Source organism: Vidua chalybeata, chromosome Z, assembly GCF_026979565.1.
Source record: "Vidua chalybeata isolate OUT-0048 chromosome Z, bVidCha1 merged haplotype, whole genome shotgun sequence".
NCBI lineage: Eukaryota > Metazoa > Chordata > Aves > Passeriformes > Viduidae > Vidua > Vidua chalybeata.
Genome location: NC_071570.1, coordinates 16,641,922 through 16,661,937, shown reverse-complemented (window position 1 = coordinate 16,661,937; position 20,016 = coordinate 16,641,922). Strand labels below are relative to the sequence as shown.

At 37.6% G+C, this 20,016-nt stretch overlaps 1 protein-coding gene across 6 annotated transcripts in view; it reads right to left on the bottom strand.

Moving 5' to 3' along the window:
- SLC24A2 (solute carrier family 24 member 2) overlaps window positions 1–18,286 on the bottom strand; it is a 135,884-nt gene extending 117,598 nt beyond the window's left edge. For 5 of the 6 annotated variants that reach the window (XM_053931625.1, XM_053931620.1, XM_053931622.1 and 2 more), the window contains exons 1-2: window positions 18,197–18,286; window positions 15,280–16,354 (exon numbers count right to left, since the gene is read on the bottom strand). In XM_053931625.1, the coding sequence (XP_053787600.1) occupies window positions 15,280–16,212 (933 nt within the window). In that variant the 5' untranslated portion in view covers window positions 16,213–16,354; window positions 18,197–18,286. Of the gene's footprint in view, window positions 1–15,279; window positions 16,355–17,974; window positions 18,015–18,196 lie in introns of those variants that run through there. The other variant, XM_053931621.1, reaches the window with a different exon arrangement.
- Between the last annotated feature and the right edge of the window lie 1,730 nt (window positions 18,287–20,016).

Sequence of the window (20,016 nt, the reverse complement as noted above, 5' to 3'; positions counted from 1 at the left end):
GAGAGATTAAAAGCCCTAGGCATACTTGTAATACTTACTTTTCTCTATTATACTAACACACAGCCAGCATATCCAAGGTGCATCTTGGACCTAATTAAAATGCATCTGCACACCTCTCAGAATAATACTGCACACAATGATAGTTGGCATTTGAACTTCTCTTGATTGTCCTCAGCTCATCTTTTAACGACATGAGCAGAAATACTAACCTGTAACACTCCTAACTGCCACAGCACATACAGCATGTACAGCATGTTCTGAACAACTCCTGATATGTGTATTTTACAACAGAAAACCATTGCTCATTTCTATGGCTACTAATCTGTGATCCTCTGATATGTGCGTCATGTTTAGTTTTATAGCTTGTTAGAACCATAATTTAGAATAGTAATTTAGACTTGCTAATGCTTCAAGGTTGTAGATGTTTTTTAGCTTTATTCAGATACAGCTTTGTTGAAAGCTTTTACAAGTTGCCCAACAGTTCTTTCCTGACTCACAGCAGAAAGAAATAGACTCCGTAAATTATTATTTTGCTTTCACATATCCCATTCATAACACTTTTTTTTTTTTTTTTTTTTTTTTTTGTTAACTGTATCTTATACTTCAACAAACTCAGAAGTGGTGAAACAGGAAAAAAACAGGCCATGAACTTTGGATGGAAATGGCCAACTGTTACAAGAAGTCCTGACCCACACAAGGTTGACTGAATTTTTTCTGAAAAAATGCAGTCACCTTTTCATAATCTTGAACGGGATTAATGTGATAGCAGAATTAATGAAAGAAGTTTACTTCATGACAAGAGTATTATTGGCATACATGCTGCACTGGAGAAGCTAGCAACCTTCCTGAAGAAAAACACTGGCTAACACCAGAAGCACGACTATTTGTGCTGATAAGGAGCCCAGCTTTTCAATATCGTATCTAATACTACTGGGTCATCTGAACAAAAGGTTTTCCCCTAAATTCCAGTTTTGAGAGTTTATGCTTCCCTGGACACTTCCAGTACCCAAGTGGAACTAACCAAAAGCAACAAATCAGCCACCACAGGCCTGGGAGAACCCTGCCAGAAGTCCCCACACATAGTTCAATCAGACAGGACACATTTCTCCTGTATTTCTTTTATAAAATTTTTATTTCTTTTATAAACTTTCATGAATTTTACATGGAATAAATTCACCCAGCAGACAATATAGCAGCACCATATTTTGGAAGTAAACTGAAAAAGGCAGCAGCATTTTTCATAGGAAATGGTGCTGCATTTTATCAAAAGTAAAATTCAGAAACACAGATACATCCATAGTTATTTCTGATCATATAAATTAGCAGTTCTTCTCAACACTCATCTTTATATTTATATTTTATATAAATATATATATTCATCCATATTTTCATGAACTTAAGTAAGCTTCTTATATCAGGAGCGCTGCAAACTATAGTAATAGTTCAAGCCTAGGAAAAAACTGTATTTCTATCAAAATTCTCCTTGCTTGAGGGGTTAATATTGGGCAATATAGCTACCCTCCAACACTCGGAAAAACTCGGGAAGAAAGGTACAGGATATCATTATGGGTTAGAAAATACTGCTTTCTTTTTCTGCAATGTTTGATGCCAAACAACATCATAATGGTCAGCAATTTCTGCGCAGAAATTGCTTCAATTACACAAAGTCCTTCTAGCACTTTGAATCTATCCAAAACCCATTAAACTCAATAATGCTGATATCCATCTACTGTGAGCAGAAAGCCAGTCCCATGCAGCTGTTCAGCTCTCTGCAGTTCACAATCCTTGGTTGACATTTGGAGTTGAAAGAACAGATCCTTTTGCTCTTGATGTCAAGATGCACTTTGCTATGTGGTCTTTCACAGGCTGCCAGAAAGCATTTCTTGGCTCATACTTTGGGAAACAGTGATGCAACAATCTCAGTCCCTGATAGCACCTGACAAAGCTGACACATTGAAGCAGAAATGTCAACATATTAGGAAATCAGGTAAGTAATGGCTCCTTGACCAGAACCTGATGATTTTCTTTATTCTTTCCTTGCTCTAAGAGACTTGTTGAACAAATTGCAACCTGCATTGGCCCTAGAAGAGGTCAGGGAGCAGGGACTGAGGCCTATAACTGGCCAATCCCCCACACCCCATACTCTACATTTAGAAAGAAGGTACTCATGTCTCAAAGGGGTGATCAGTAAAGGGAAGACAGTAAATTTAGGTTTTCCATGACAAATGGACACTGTATGGTATGTACTGTACTGTATGGTACAGTATCAGTGGCATAACAATGAAATGTGGCATGAAATCCTTATTGTAATGAAAGGAAATTTGCCTTTTAAAAATACCCATTTCTCAATACAAATCTCCTACACTTATGCCTCATTCTTTTACCCTTTCACTGATATAACAGGGTAATCATTACTTTGATGATTCATTCATAATGTCAAAATAGGGTGATGGTCAGAACCACTGCAACAGGAAGAAATAGATGGTGCTCTATATTTCATCAGTGAAATGCTACTGTCTTCTTATTTCACATAGATGATGTAACACTGATTATTTTAATGGGATGACATCCAAAGACATTCAGGGTTTGTGTTTTTTTTCACAAATGAATAAGGCAGGCATAGTATTTTACAACTGTGAGGAGATCCAAGACATCGTGAAATCAATTACTTGCTGAAATTCAACAAACAAGCTTGAAAGATCCATGACTGCAAACTGATTTCCTTTTGTTAAGGACTGTATGTACACACCTCCTTACAGCAGGCTCTGTTCCCTCACTAAATTGTGAAATATTTGAAAACAACAATTACCATTTAATTGTGAAGAAAAACACCCGAAACCAGTTATAAGCAGATGGAGCAAGAACAATGTAATCTGAATTTTTATAATTAACCACTCTTTTTTTCCATTGGAAGCTGGAGTTTCTGGATCCTAACAAGGCTTTCCTTGCTATTTTTGGAGCTCTATGCAATTTCATAATTTGTTGTAAATGTTCAGTCATCCACATGGATTAATTAAAGAATGGATTAAGTAGTTAACCAATACTGTAATTCTCTGAAAGTTAAAAGGATGCCACATTTTATAAAAATGATAATCCAGAACAATCTGCTATGAAACATGTACATTAACAGTGTCTGTGGCTGCAGTGCCAATAACTTTTCTATAAATAACAGTAAGACTCAATAGCTTATTTGCCTCAAGTACCTGTTTGGAGCCCTATGTAATATCTCCATACTGACCTGAATAGAAAGAGAGCAAATTAAATGTTCACAGACTAGATTAACACTTAAATGTAAGCTTGTTTTGGTTTTTTTTGGTTTTTTTTAACCTCTATTTCAAAGGTGACCCTGTGCTAAATGACATCAGGCTATCACTCTCACACAACCTGATATAATTCAAGGTTTTAGAAAAGGCAGCACTGTGGTAATTACTCATGGTATTGCAATAAAATCACAGGAGACAGCTTTTCAGGTTTTACCAATCTATTGCTGCAGGTGATAGCCCAGATTTTTGCCAAGTTCCAGGTCAGGAGAGGATCAAACATTACAGTAAAGATCCTATTGGTGGAGTATTGGTCCACAGCTAGTTGAACATGAGCCAGCAGTGCCCAGGTGGCCAAGAAGGCCCCTGGCATTCTGGCCTGTACCAGCAATAGTGTAGCCAGCAGGACCAGGGCAGGGATTGTCCCCCTGTACTCAGCACTGCTGAGGCCACACCTTAAATCCTGTGCTCAGTTCTGTGCCCCTCACTGCAGGACAGACATTGAGGTGCTGGAGGGTGTCCACAGAAGGGCAACAGAGCTGGGGAGGGTCTGGAGCACAAATCCTGTGAGGAGTGTCTGGGGGAGCTGGGCTGTTCAGCCTGGAGAAAGGGAGGATCAGGGATGACCTTACCACTCACTACACTAGCACTACGAGCCTGAAAGGAGGGTGTAGCCAGGTGGGGACCAATTTATTCTCCCAAATAGCAATGGATAGGCCAATAGGCAATGGCCTCAAGTTGCACCTGGGTACTAAGAAGAATTCCTTCACTGAAAGGGTGGTCAGACATTGGAACAGACTGCCCAGGAAAGTCTCCATCATCCCTGGAGATATTTGAGAAGAGTGTAGATGTGGTGCTTAGGGACATGGTTTACTGGTAGAGCTGACAATGTTATGTTAACAGCTGGACTCAGTAATCTTAAGTGCTTTTTCCAACCTCAATGAATCAATGAAATGCCCATTTCTCTTTAGTGATTACATAAGTAACATGAGGAGACTGTATTCATAGGTCAGGCAGCACAACTAAGCCAGGTGAATCTGCAGCCAAGAGCTGGGTCCTGCAATTGTCTACATCTTGAGCTTCTCATTGGTAATTTTGAATGTAGATCAACTAAATCTGAAAATTAGTCTTTGTATTTTTGCAGAGTAGTTTTCTATATGAAGAGCACATAATTCACAGAGAAATGTTTTCTTCCACTTGATCACTCACAAAAATGTGCCTGTATGTGTGCCTAATTAACAAAATAGCTAATAGCTTTTCCTACCTTTCAGAAAGGAATTTACAAATTTTTCCCATGCCCACTCTTCCCCTTAAGAGACAAACCCCTTAAAAAGGATGAAACAAGCAGTGGTTTTTAGCAGTGGTCTGGGAAAAGACAATCGTGATCCCACCACATAATAATTGCCTTGATATTTATCAATAATCCACATGACAGGACAGATCATGCTGTGAAACACTGAGTGCCCCTTTCCAGTTTGAGTCCAAGGGCAAAGAAAGCTGATAAAGCCTGTTTTGCTTGCTACAAGTGGAAAAGAAATCACTTTCTTTGTTTGCTAGGGGTGATATAACATGGAAGGAAAGCAGCTCAGAGGCTTGGAATCATACATGGCACATAGAGATCAGAGAAGCATCCAGATTGTAAATCTCAATGTCCTTTTGGGCTTAATTTCACTTTCATCAAAATCAACAGGAAAACTTGTCATCAACTTCAAAGCTACCTTTCATTGTGTTTAGTCCTTTCCCTCATAAAAGAAGAAAACAACATAATTATTGAAATTGTAAAAATCTGCACATATAGGATTTATTCAAGTTTCATTTGACTTTTTTCACTACTGTCCTTCCTAACATTTTAAGGAAGGACAATAATGTTAATGATGGGAAGAATTCTTAAGCAGAAAATCTACTAACATTTAAAGCTTTGGCAAAGAGGATATGATTACCAAGATGCTTCAAAACCAGCATGATACAAAATGAGTGCCTCATGTATGCTACCTGGTTTCTTTCAATCAAGCCTGACCACCTTTTTCTCAGATGCCACCATGTTCTTGCTTTGCCTCAAAACCATTTTGCCATCAATACGCTGACCTTTTTGTTTTCTTGCATACAGTAATCCAATCACTCAAGTAGAAATAAAACTTACCTACAGCACACTGTACAATGTTCTATGACGTTTGAAAACCACAGGTTTCTAAGACAATTAAATGAGAGAACCACATCTTGACCCTTAAATCCAAAGCTAAGGCATGAGTTTGCAATTCAGTCCAGCCTGTTACTAAGCCTATTGCTGTTATTTTAAGATGAGAGTCTGAATTTCTTCACACATGTCTATTTATGAGATCATAAATCAACATTTATTTCCCACAGCCCTAAAAATAAGAGGCTGTATATTTTGTTTTGGGTTTGTTTTTGGTTTTTTTTTATATAAAAATATATATACTAAATATATAAACACTATATTGTATGGAAACACTTATGGTGTTTCTTGCAAGTACAAAATTGACACAGGAAGTTATCCAAATAATTCAATAAGTAATTGTAATACTAATCTATTTGAAAATACTGATTTTTAAGATTGATATTTGTAAATAATTACTAATATATTTGCAAATATATTGTAAGAAATAATTAAGGAATGGGTGCAGAAACATTTCTATTACTTTGCTTGAAAGGACTTACACTTTACAGGTAACTTTAAATGAAGAAAGTAATAAGTTCTCACCCCAACTTTCTGCACAGTTCCTTACTTATGTAACAAATTTTAGTTACTGTAATTACAGCTGTTGGCTTTTCACCTCAATAAGAAATGCCTTTTCTCCGCATGAAATGTCATGTAGCAAAGAATAGCACCATAGGCCATTCCCATGATAGAATAAAACCATTACCTCACTGTAAAGCAAGAAATCATCCCAGTACAGTGATGTAGACCTGCTGTTTCTCTCTCTGTAGAGGTGCAGGATAAAGACTCATTAATGTACATTAATGTACATTAATACTCATTAGGTACAGTAAAATATGTCCATAGTCCAGTACATTGTGTCCTCGGCCTCAGGCAGGATTGTTGTTTGTTGCTTGGAAGGAGTCCATATTTAAGAAGAAAACACAGACATTTTTCTCTGAATAACTAATCTAGAAAAATCCTGTGAGGAATGTGCTGCTCACAGCACATTTAAATATTTGAATTAGTCTTATGGAAAAGGGTTGCTAGGCAGAAGACAGGTGAAATGGTATAGGAAGCACACAAATTACTATCCTAGAGAAGTGTGCCATTTCTGATTTACCTCCTGTGTGGCACACATGGCACCTCTTAGACTGACAGTGTGCGCACACCTGTACGCGTACATGTAGGTGTGCCCACACACACATACAAACAGGAAACAGCTCCAGTACAGCCTGACAATGAGACAATCAAAAGGTTACAAAATCACGTCATTATAATGTCCAGAGTAGGGTTCGGAGCAGCAGCAAGTAGTGATTTTATTTCAGAAAAGGAACACAAAAAAAACCCAACAGTGATACTCCTCTTCAAGGTAGTCCCAGGGCCGTTCTCTGACTAAATTTCAAAGGAATTTTGCCAAGAGTTTTGAGAGGAGACTCAGGTATTCTGCCTGTGACTTCTGGAGAGAAACTAGCATTGCTGTATCTGCTTCTAAAAAACTCATTCAGATCTGGAAAACTTAACAGCTTTCCAGGATTTGCAATATAGAGAGGAAACACTAACCACTTCTTAACTCAGACTTTGCAGAGTATTTAATAATATTTATATCACTGCAGCATTTAAAAATCCAGCCATGACAAACAGAAAGTGCTTCTACCCAGAAACATTCTAAATGAAAAGAAACTGTATTAAATAAATATAATTAATATTACAAATAAAGCAGAAAAACGGGAACATTTAAATAAAAATATATGGCAGCAAAAGTAGCTGTAAGACAGCATGAGGCTTTCAAATTATTTCAGTTGACTTTAAAAATCCATAAGTAACTAATAATAAGAATTATTTCAAACAACTCCTGGACAAAGAAATTGTTGGAGTTCTAAAATCTGGGGGTTTTCCACTCCAATATTTGGTTGTCATAAATTTTAGTTAAATAATAACTTTGTGATTGTGCCTGGTAGCAATAGAAGGACTTTAATTAGTAATTTGATAAAAGCTTGCAGCACAAATTAAAAAAAAAAAAAAAAAAACCAAAAACAAACAACAACAAAATGAACCTCTAATTAATCCCAAAAGAGATGCTCATCCTCTAATGTTACGAACCCTGCAAACTTCAACCTTCTCCCTTGGGCAAAAGTCTACATAACTAGACAGGGCTCAAATGATGCCCTGAAGGTCACCAAATGCAGGCTGTGACCACAGACGTGCCTTTTCCTCAGTGATCTGTATCAGCTAGAGCTGTTTTACAGCAATGTGAGAGGGTGAAGAGTTTACATTAGCTGGTTATGCAATAAATGTCACTGGTATTACTGCTGACTTCAGACTAGACTCGCAGCATTAAGCAGTTAAGAGGTGATAAAGCAGGATTAATTCCTGAGGAAAATTTTTTGTTGATTTGTCAGCATAGTTTGTAGTACAAATTCCCTGCTACCTTTATTTTTCCTCACACAGGAAAATATTTTACACCAATCTGTTATTCCCTTAAGAGTAGGACTTCATAGCAGTTTTAATATCATTGCACAGACAGACCTTTAAACCTGTTTTCGCACACTCACCTCAAAGGAAGTCATCCAAGATCACAGCTATTTATGGCTGTTCATGTAAATCACAATATGGACGACAATGGAATGGTTACGGAATAGTGCAAAACACAGTAACTTTGCAGTAATTGTTCTTTGAGCTGCCCTGATGAAATTGTACCTGACAGGGACAGTAAAATTACCCAGAGTGAGTGATTAGGGCAGGGCAGTAGCTATACCACTAGATAAAACTGCTTTGGAGACAATGTGAGCTCTGAACCCTCCACCTGCTGTAGAAACAAATACATGATCAATACACTGAATTCTCATTGCCCTCCCCAGCCCTGAGGCCCACTTCTGTTACCAGCAAGGCAGTGGCTGTTTTTCCAACACAGCATTTTTTTTCATTTCCTTTTTTCAGATCAGAACACAGGTAAATGAACAAACCACCAATGAGAGCAAATAACTAATTTCCTCAAAGATACAGGTACTGCCTGCAAAATAACAAAACCTGGTAATGTATTACAATATATATTCTGTCAGATGCAATTTGTTTGCCAAAAGTATGCCCTAAGGCTGCTCTAACTTAAGATTTTCAGTTTGCCTCTGATACTGACCTGCACTTAACAATACAATTGCAAGAATTTCAAATACACAAATTTACAACAAGACCAAACTTAATCCAAAACATCTGATCTGACTATTTTCCCCAAAAGCAAAATAGAGCATCAACAGTACTGTTTTGACTTAGGTCCTGTAATACAAAAAGATGCTGCCTTCTACCAGATATTTCACTGATAACACCTGTGAAGATCTATTGCAAGACCATATAGAGAAATAAGCTACTTTAAATCACCTCTTGGACATCTATGTTTAATAAATAATCAGCAACTCAATGACAGCTTGGGTGAGGTGGAAAAGACTGATGTTATGCTAACTGTACATAAAGTTGTATACATGACAAATCATATTCTTCTTATCAGGTACTATGAATCACATTTATCTTTTTTCCCATGACAAATTTCTTTCCACTGAGGAAGGAAACTGTGATTTCATACAGCTACCAAGCACCTAATCTAGGAGAGACCAGGTTATCATCTCATTATTTTGGTAGGAAAATTAAAAATAGTTTAAAAATAAGATGTGCCTGTCTCAGAACAATAAAGTGTCAGGAGCATTGTATAAGGCATTCTACTTGAGAGATCAAATTTCCAGCATTTTGAAATGCACAGCTAAGTATTATTAAGGTATTTGGTTTCCACTGCTAAAAGAAGATAGTGATTTTCAGGAGTACTTAATGAGCAGTTTTGAATTAAAATGAACAAACAAACAAACAAACAAAAAAAACCAAAAAAAACCAAAAAAAAATCCACAAAAGCAGTCACCTTTCTTTTTCTAAGCCACCTACATCTCATGATGCATATGTGTGCATGATAAATTAATTATAATTACCTAGTATTTAGTCTATCTTGTCATTGTAGGTTCTAAAAAACTTGTCAGTGCCAAGAAAGCATTTGACTATCTGGTTGTGCCAATAGCACACATACAGCTGCAAAGATTAATGGAAGCAGCCATTAAGTTAAATAATAAAAAGTGATGTTTAAGTAAAAGCTGGCTGAAAAACAACAGAACATGGCTGATTTAGGTTAAGGTGAAGGAAATACCATTTGTTCTACAGAGTTATTAACATCACACTAGTCACTGCAAGTTAGGCAAAACTTAGTAGATGTCTGGGAGAAACAAGGAAGTCTTTATATTTTTACATAAAGGGAAAAACATTTATAAAGTCCCCTGATTTCCTCTCTTTTTACAGCTTCTGTACAACAAATTTAACCATGTCTGGAGTTCTCACAGCATGGTGAACATTTGCCAACACAGCTGGTTTTGCACAGCCTCTAGGACATATAATTTGATTTCTTTTTAATTACATAGGCTTTATATTTTTAAATATATTGATGGATATTTTTTCCCCTTGCTATTAATTAACGGTGGCACAGTTCTAGACTTCCTTTTCCCATCATACTTAACAAGGGTGGCATCTTAGTGGATGGCAATATGTTAAGAGCATTTAATCTACACTACATTTGCATGCTGTCACTTTTTGCTTGTTACCAAAGTACATACATAAAAAACCAAGAGATTCCAGTGCTGAAAACTATAATTATTGCTTTGTGGTCAATAAATTACTGAGAAGTGCTAAAAGAAGCTGAGAATAGTATCCATTTCACTGTACTAATGGTTCCATATATAAAGTATCAGCCTGTGGTTATGTCAGTTAATAGTCCTAAATTGAAACAACAATGCTAAAAACTTAAGGCAAATTAAACTAAAACTTAAGGCAAATAGTTACTGCTACTGGAGTAATATTAAATTAAAACAGAAGTAGATTGAAAATTATCTGAGAGAATAAAAGCAGATAAAATATGACACAAAACCAGACATTTATCTAAACAAGAGATGGTTCAATGTCAGTGCTGAGGCTTATGTTTCAAACATGTCCTTAAAACAATGCAGCTATCTTGCAAGATCCAGATACTCATGGCTCTGTATTCACACAGATACTTGCACAAGTAGACCAACTAAGAAACGTCTCTAGAATAAAAGTCAAATCTTCCTAAGAACAGTGAAACACTATGAACTGTGAAAATGTAAAAAAAAAAATCTTTTCTTGGTAGTGATACAAGGAAGGTTATTCTATGGTATTCTATGGATAGAGTTACAGTTACTGGGTCTGTGGATTCAAAATGAAGAAGTCCTGAAAAAGGAAGTTTCAGTTTTTCTTGAATGCATGCAGGTAATTTGTGTTTTACCTTGAATATATATTAGATCAGACATTATAACAGTGAATGTGCATGTGAAGTGCTAATACAACCACCAAGCAGCGAAGTACCTAAAATACTGTTACTTTAGAATGTAAATATTGCCATTAAGTACACCGTGGCAACACTTGAGATCAATGTGGATCTTAAAATATCACACACAAGCTATTCAAGTTTCTTAAGACAACAAAATTGGCAATAAAATTATAGTTACACTGTGTTGGTAAAAATAGCTCATTTTCCAAATGCACTTCTCTGTAAGTAGAAAAATTGCAACTGTCTTGTATATACCATAAGCTATTTATCTAAAATGGTACTGTCAGTGAAACAGATGTCATTGCACAATATCCCTGCACCACCCACATTCTGTTCTCCTAGTTGCCAAACTGAACTGTTTTGAATTATTTACTGAACAATCAGATTCAAGCGTTTCTGCAATGAAAAAAGTACTTAAAACTGAAATGTAGTTCCAGATTATGTTTTAATGTGACTTAATACGTTCGACATATCTTCACCAACACAGATGATGAAGAATAGACTGAAATCTTAGCATAAAGTTTAAAAAAGTCTTTTTTTAAAGACATTTGTCCATCAGCTTCTTCTGTTTTCCTCTTCCTGTCTATTATAATAAATTTCAGGCTTATGTTTTTAAATATCTTTGTTCAGCTGAGGAAGATACCAGATTAATACCAAAGTCTCTACCTCAGTCCTTACCTATCTGTTCTTTGCAGGATAGCTATGTCAAACCTAAAAATCATACCACAGAATAAGTTAAGCTGGAAGGGACTTCTGGGTATATCCAGCGGTGGGATGGCATTTACTACTGCAGGGCTCATTCAGTGTGACTTGTTAGGGACCCATCTTGATCTGCATATTCCATATACCATCCTACACTGTAGAACTTAGCCATCTGGTTTTTATCTTGTCTTTTCATGCTGTCTTGCTTTTTCATCTATCCTCCTTTTTTTCATCCTTTTCACAGTAATCTCTGGAGTTCATCAGTATCAGACTGTCATCAGGCTTCCTAGGGGGCGGCATGAGGCACAGAACTATCCACAGTTCAAACAGAGCCTTGCCAATGAACTCTATGAACTCTAAATGCAAAAAGATTTGTAGTCTGTTCTCACCAGTGCCACAAAATTGTTCTGAAAATTAAAGCTACCAGATTTTCTCAACTTGACACTTTAATAATCCAGACTAAATATGGTTGAAAGCATGTGAAGGAAAATAGTGAGCACAGTGAAATTCATATAGAGTACTCTGTCTGCATTTACATTTGTTCAAGCAATCAACACACTAAAGAAAATAAGATCAGAAGTCCAAATTGTCACAGTCTTCTAGTACAAAAAGATGTGCTTTAATTTTTAAGAATGGGGATAGGAATCTAAAAGGCATCTACAGAGATACACATGCATTCCAGCAACCTGATGAATACACCTATAGCAAATGAAAGCTAGACAAAAAAATCAGTTCATATCTAAAGCCTTTCCTCATGGGAAATACTCTCCTTGAGACAAAAGTACAAAAAAAAAAAAAAAGTAAACCTTTCTTCAACCTCAAAGACAACTGAGAATAAAAGCAATAAAAGCACTGAAATTAACATTAAAATAAATTTTAATATTTCAAGAAGTTTCTCATCTGATCAGTTTTTTACTGTTTGGTACTTGTTTGCTAATAAGCCACCTAACCCTTCACTATCCAGCTTTATGATGCCTTATTTAGACTTCTCAAATTTGTTGAGCTGCTTTCAGATTACAACAGCCTTAAAGGTAAATACGACACACGTATTTTTTAGCAAAATACTTGCCAGTTTGGCAGCAGCAGAATCAACAACAGATAGGTAAAGGGAATTTTGGTTAGAGGAAAGAGAATTTTCTCTACTCTCCTGAAATTAAAATATTTCAAGAGACTTCAACACACCCAGTTCCAGATAGCTGCCAAGCAATTCTCTGGCTCAATGGGGGAAAAGAGAGTGAAAAAGTTTCCATCAGAAACAACTGAGATTGCAAATTCTGTGTTCAGTATACTAATTCAATACATACAATTGTACATATACACTGTTGATGAGTGGAAGCAATCTAGGCTAACAGTTAATACTGTAGGAATTAAATCTTTTTTGCCACCAAAAGCCAAGATCACTTCTGTGATAATTATAAACCTCAGTGTTTAGGAAATAAACATCCATGTGCATTGCATTCACTACAAGGCATCACACCTCAGACTATAAAAGCACTCTATTCTTTGCTTTAGACAATAACTTCAAGGTGAAAGTACTAAGCATCTCTATCAGGCTTAGGATTACATGTAATAGTTTTGGGGTTTTTTTTTTGTTTGTTTGTTTGGTTGGTTGGGTTTTTTTTGTTTTTTTGGTTTTTTTTGCTATTTTTTAATTTAAAAAGCAATCTAATAATAGCAAATAAACTAAGAGAACTTAACTGAGATTTTTATCCAACAAACAATCTGTGGCATCCTTGCTATAAGAAAATAATTTCATTCATCCTGCTTAATGCTGTTCAACTGAAGAATAAAATAATTCATAATGACTTATCATTTCAAAGTGCAAGTGGAATATTCAAAAATATGTCATAACAGCATGGGTCACAGAGTAAAAACATGGTCTGACACCTTGAGAAGCTATTTTTCCCAGGAAGCAGAAAATACGTATTTGCTAAATTGCAACAAAATTAGAACATCTTTCATCTTTCTTCACCCCTCGATTTATGAATACATTATTTTATCATTTTAATTAAATTTAATTCAGGAAAAATATTTTCATGAACACATCATGCAAAGCTTGTGGTTTTAGGAAAAGTAGCCAATTTTTGATTTTTTTCACCCCATCTGAAATCTGTGTACCTGTACCTGTATTATAAACAAACTCTAAGTAATTCAAATGTTAAACAACGAGTGGTTCTAAAGGTATCCTTTTAAAATCAAGTCCATCTAGAGTACTTCAAATATAAATAATGTTCAATATGGCTCACAAATTATTTTTTCTTCTGTTCAGCCGAAAATAATTAAACAGTTTGATATACAGCTACTCTCCCTTACCCTGTAGCCTGGACAACACAAGGCAGCTGCTTTTCATATTGATAATGCTTCAGACCCATTACAGATTTATATTTTCTGTCCAGTTTTGGACAGATGAAGTTTGCTTCGTATACCATAGTCTTTCTATCATCACACATTTTTAGCACTGTCAAAGGACTTACAGTGCACTATGAACTCTGAGATTATTTAGAAACCAACTAATGTAGTTAAAGGAGCCCCTTGCTAATTAGCGTAAGTATTTTGTTGGTGTTGACCGTTCTTTTCATTTACTTATAAAATCCCAATAATGCATTTTGAGAAAGATGAAGATGAACATGCTGATTTTGTGAAAAAAACAAAAGGAAAAGATAAAGTTACAAGTAAGTGTACAGCTGTTATACCTGGTTAGAGAATACAAGGAAAAAAACGAGACTTTTTCGGGTTTTAATTTTGGTGATTTGTGGCTTGCCCTAAAACTGAATGTGTCTGTCACAACTTTTAAAATATCCAGCTCTGGCATGTCTCTCTCCTCCTGTGCCTGTGCACTTTATGTGCCTGTGCACTTATATTGGTGGATTGTGCCTCTTCTGAACCACTTAATATATGACTGCTAAACAAAAGAAACAGAACAGTGAGCAGCTAGGTCCCTGATAATTTGAATAATTACTGCATAATAAAACCTTATCTGATGAATATACACAAAGTGATAGAAAAACAGACATTCCAACCAACATATTGCTACATGCATAAGTATTAACCAGCTCAGCTTCATAGGTCCTTAAATATTGCTTGCTTTAAGCAGAAGGCTGTTTAAAAGATTATTGTAATTGCTGAAGACTCAACAAGCCCTCTGTGCATAAATTTCATTATCTACTTGTGGACAAAAATTAGTTTGCACACTTGCAAATAGCATATGGGAAACCATCCTCCTTAAACAGAGAACCTATGACTTTTGCCATTGTGATCACTCTTTTCACGATTTTTTTTCATGTAATTGCCACTAATTACAACAGGAAGTTAATGCTGTATTATCAGCATTGGTAGATGAAAAACACGTATAAAAATACTTTTGTATACTATTCTGAATTATTTGCGCCTTCTCTGAGGAAGAAAATGCATTGAAAGTCTTTAGAAAGCCAAATTTTGTCACAAGATCCTCCCCAGATATTGTCACTGTTTAATCCAAAAGCTTAGGGAAAAAATAGCTCAGACCTCATCAATGTGCCAAATGCTGAGTAAAGGTTCATGTTCTTTTGCTGGCATTTTATTTCTTGCTTTCTATGCGATCAGGATAATTCTGGAGTTAAAAGCTATTGATTTACTGAAAGGCTACTTGTTTTTTTAGTTTCAATAATATCAGTTTGATTAAACAAAAAGACATTTGTGCAAAACTTTTCTATATTGACTACTGTACTGTATTAGAACCCTTATGCTATAGAAGGACTTAGCACTTATAAGGACAATAGTACATATAATGCAACTAAAAATTGACCAACCTTTCCTTCAGCATCTGTTGTTACCTTCTCAACCTTGTTCCTGTTTAAAAATTTCTTCACCAATTCTTCTACTTGGACATTGAACTTCATAAATGTCACATAGAAAAAATATGCTGTCAGGAGTGTTATGCTTTCCCACCACATTATGAAGTTATCCAGAAAAAAGATGATTAGCAAGATCAAGTCAATGATGTAAAAGGACATATCTCGAAAGAGTGGCCACCAAGTAAGGTTCAAGATCTCTTTAGAAAATAAAGCACACATTCCAATAACAAATAGGATATTGAACACGGCAGATCCCACTATGGTACCAATGCCAACGTTGCTGTGGGATATAAACACTCCTATCAAAGAAGTGAAGAGTTCTGGGGCTGACCCACCAGCAGCCATGAAGGTTGCACCTGCCACGTCATCAGAAATGGCCAGTTTTTCAGTGATGACAGTCAAGGAAGGAACAAAGAACTCATCACAGACTATGGCTAATGCTATAAACATGTAAATCATTCCAATTATGTGGAGTATCACTGCTCCCTGTCTTCTCTCCTCAAGAGAGAAAAGGTCCTCGGGGTACTCTCCCTTTGCATGATCATCTGTTTCATTGTCGTGTCCAGCTTCATATTTCATAGAAGCATGTGGATCTGGAGTGCTGTTTTCATTCTGTTCTGTGAAATCCAAGAGAGTTCTTTGGTGCCCATGCACCAGCTTTTGGCTATCTAGGCTGCTGACCAGTGCCATGCTATGTGGTTCCATCTTGAAAAAGGCACTCATTGAAAGTGAGAAAGTACTAATGGCAACTACACTGACAAGGAGCCCTACAATTCGTATCAGTCTCAGTTTTTTCCTGACATTTTGGTGCCACCTGCACCCGAACAGTGGTTCCGCCAAACACCACTCCTCCAAGACACCAACAACAGTTTTTTTCTGAAGAGCCATTTTGTGTTCTGTGTGAGATGCTGAGGGAGTCAGATGGACTGTTCCTTCATACTTTTCTCCAGCTTTGAAGTTAGAAGTGCTGTAAGATTCTTCCCAGTATCAAGTTCTTTTACTCTGCACAGGACGTATTTTCTTCATTTGTCTTAAAAGGACAAACATTGATATTAGTAAAACAGGAAGTGATTAGAAACTTATGAAAGCATTTTACAGACTGGGTTACATTTAAAATTTGAAGCAGAATATATAAGATAAACCTCTGTCACATCCCATCAGACACAGCAATTATATGTTTGTTTAAGCAGTAACCCTGTGGATAACAATTTACCAATACTCATTTTACGCCTCTCATATGCCTCTCTGCTCTGCTCAGTTGCTGACAAAAAAAATCCTAGTGAAAGGTAAAAACCGTCCCCAGATGTTGTACAAAAATGAAGAAACTATTATTTTAATGGATACACCAAAGATTATTACCTGCTGTAATTACTTTCCACTATGAACTTGTAATGTCCAAATCCCAAATGCAGGAACAATAGTGCCAGAAAGGCAATCAAAGTGCTAACAAGCATCTCATCAGACCTTTAGATAGCTGAGGCAGCATTAATTGAAATGTTACATGTGCACAGAACAATCATTGGTGTGTAAGTAGAACACTCTGATGCTGGAACAGGATTGAAATTGGAGTTTCTTTAGCTCCTCTGTAAAATCGACTCAGCTTTACAGAAAGAACTTGGTTTCCTTCTGATCAGAACTAGGACAGTGTCTTGGATAAGTCAAGACAAAATTTCCAGTCTTTCTCATTTTCTTTTGATTTATGTCATGCATTCAGAAATAAATGTAGGATGTTACCAAGAATACCTATTAAAAGTGCTCCTCTTACTAATACTTTAGAAAATAGTTTAAATTTACACAAGAGTTGATCCTGAAACAAATGAAATGGTAAGAAATTATGCAAGAATGACTATTCATGTATGCCAGAGATGAGCGTTCTTGACTAACAGCACTTCTAACACAAGAAAAAAAATCTCTACATAATAATAGGTGTTTTGGTTAAGGAATTTGAAGAACATTTGTAATGTAGAAGTTAGCTAAATATATGTCTTTCACAGTTAGTTGTTTTTTATATTAAACAAAATATAAGATACTTTCTCAATAAAACTGCATGTTAGTCTTTACAATTACTGCCCAAAATTACTTTGTTACACCTCTTATTCAAGTCATTTGTAGCAGTAGCTGAATTCTGAACATTCTATCAATCAGCAGAATAACTGACTTTGTATTCTCAAATACAGGATTACAGCTATTATATGCAGTTATTTCCCTAGAAGTTATTAAGTCATTCTCAGTTTCTCCTGATTTTTTCAAACAGTTTCCACACTAAGATGTCATAGAGACATCGTCCGCGAGATGCAGTAGCACAGCAGAGATATTTATTTTCCACCCCAGAGTTAACACTCGACGGACTGCCACAAAAACATTTAGCAGGAAAGATACCGGAACGGCACCACCACCGCTGCCGTGCACAGCCGGCGGCGACGGGCCGGTGTCCGCGCTCCTTTGACCATTACGCGAACGGGATACAGGAGAAGGGCTCGATCTGTCCCCTACCCGGGCACTCGCACGGCAGAGCTCAGCCAGGCCGCTCCCGACACGGCGGACCCCAGACCCTGACGGAGCGCAGCGCAGCCCCCCGCCGCCCCGCCTTCTTCCCCGTCCCCCCACGGAGATGCCGCAGAGCCTCGCCTAACTCAGCCCAAGTTCGCACCGCTCCGCCGCGCTCCGCTCCACGCCGCACAAACTTTTTCCACCTCCGAAAGGGGAGCGGGTCCAGCCCCAAGAGCGGAGAGCCGCGGGAGCACCGACCGGGGGCTCGGGGCAGCGGTCGCCCCTCGGCAGCCGGTACCGCCCATGGAGGCGGGAATTTGCGGATGGGAGTCCCCGCACCGCCGCAGCCCAACCCCCGCCCGCGCACTTCGCCGGCGCTCACCCGGAGCTGCGCTGCGCTGCGCGCCGGCCCGCGGACGCTCGGAAGGGGCACGGGAAGGAGCGGGATGGGGACAGGGACAGGCGGCCCGTGCACAGCTCCGCGCGGCACCGACGGCGGCGGGCGGTGGCAGCGGGATCCGCCCCGCGTAGGCGGGGCAGGCGGCGCCCCGCCCCCGCCCGCCGCGCTCCCACGGGAGTTGGGTCACCCGCCAAGCAAAGGGGCCAAGGAATTTTTTTTTTTTTTTCTTTTTTCTCTTCATCCTGGGTTAGCAGAAGCGGTTTTAAGCGAGGTAAAAGTCAGCGCTTCTAGCAAAGGTAATAAGCCTCGAAGAGCGGGGCTATTTTTAAAAGGTGAGGCCTTCTGATCACAATATCCTTTATGTCAAACGAAGGGAAATCAGGAAATTAAAGAGAAGGATATTTCATTTTGGTTTTGATTTAAGGAAGACAACATATCCATGATTAAATTATTTGTCATTATTAATTTACTGCTGAACAGAAATTTCTTCAAACTGCATTTCAAAGTTGCTAAAGAGAACAATAAAGATGCACTGAACACACAAGGAAACAGGAGAATTCCTTAGCTAGAGCTATCCCCTTCTATTTTGATCTTCTGTTTTCAACATCAATATTTCCTCAATAAACTGTGCTTCGTTAAGCAAATGCTTCAAAATTCACAAAACATTGAAACAGTCACAATGCAGCTCTGTCATAGCTAATTTCCTGTGATGTATGCTGGAGATCTATTAGAGTACACAGGTGACACTCTTTTGAAATACCAGTTACACTCCTCTATACCATTGTTAAAAAAACCTACTCGGTAATCCATGGATAAACCAAAGTAATCCAGTGTAGGCGGGCCAACATCCCAGGAAGACCCTGATTGGTTCAGGGCAGTTTAAGAACTTCATGTGGAAGTCCCTGAAAAATGCCACGCCCAGGATATTCGAGTCTGTTGGGTAAGAACAGCCTTTGAGATCTGGGAAAAGTTTGGTAAACAGCTCATTAACACTTCTCTGCTTTCAGTGACATACTTTGCACATTCTGAAAAGCCCTACTATAAGAGGTGAACTCTCAGTCTCTTTGAGGTAAATAATAACCTCTTACAGTTTCTACTTTTTTCATTTTGAACTCTTATTTCATCCTTTGGCAAACAGAAAATAACTATTAATTTGTGCTTCACAATACAAAAATGTAAGACTTTATTATAAAGTGATAATACATGGATATTAGAAGAATTATTAGGACATCACATGAAAAATAAGGACTGTTCAGGTAAGCCTGGCATGCATAGCCTAAAGTTCTAAAGACTTAGGAGATGCCAAAATAAGACACACTAAAGTACAGCAGGCATCTTAGAAACTGTGTGACCACAAAAGAGATGTAAAAGGTTACAAAGGTATTCCCAAAATTTCCAGTGAGAACCACAGCTGAGTCACACACACAAAGTGCACTTTAAGGCCAGAGTCTGCTCGTGCAGTGTACATTTATTTCATGTTTCATATTGGGAGGTGGTCATTAGTGGCTGACAGTTGATGGAGGGGGCCTATTGATTATCACAATTTGCCTTTGTTCAGTCGCAGGATGATGCAAGGAAGCGTGTGGAAATTGCTTTTAACCACGCTTCTAGAGACCCCACATAGATAAGAATTACTTGAAATATGGATTTACTTCTGTATTCACATATGCAACACCTAAATGAAGTAGCTATATCTCAAACATTCAACCTGTGCCTGCTATACAGTGCGACAGGGATTAAGGGTAGGTATGCTTATAAAATTTCTTCAGACTGCTGAATTGTTGGCTTGCAGTCTATGAGAA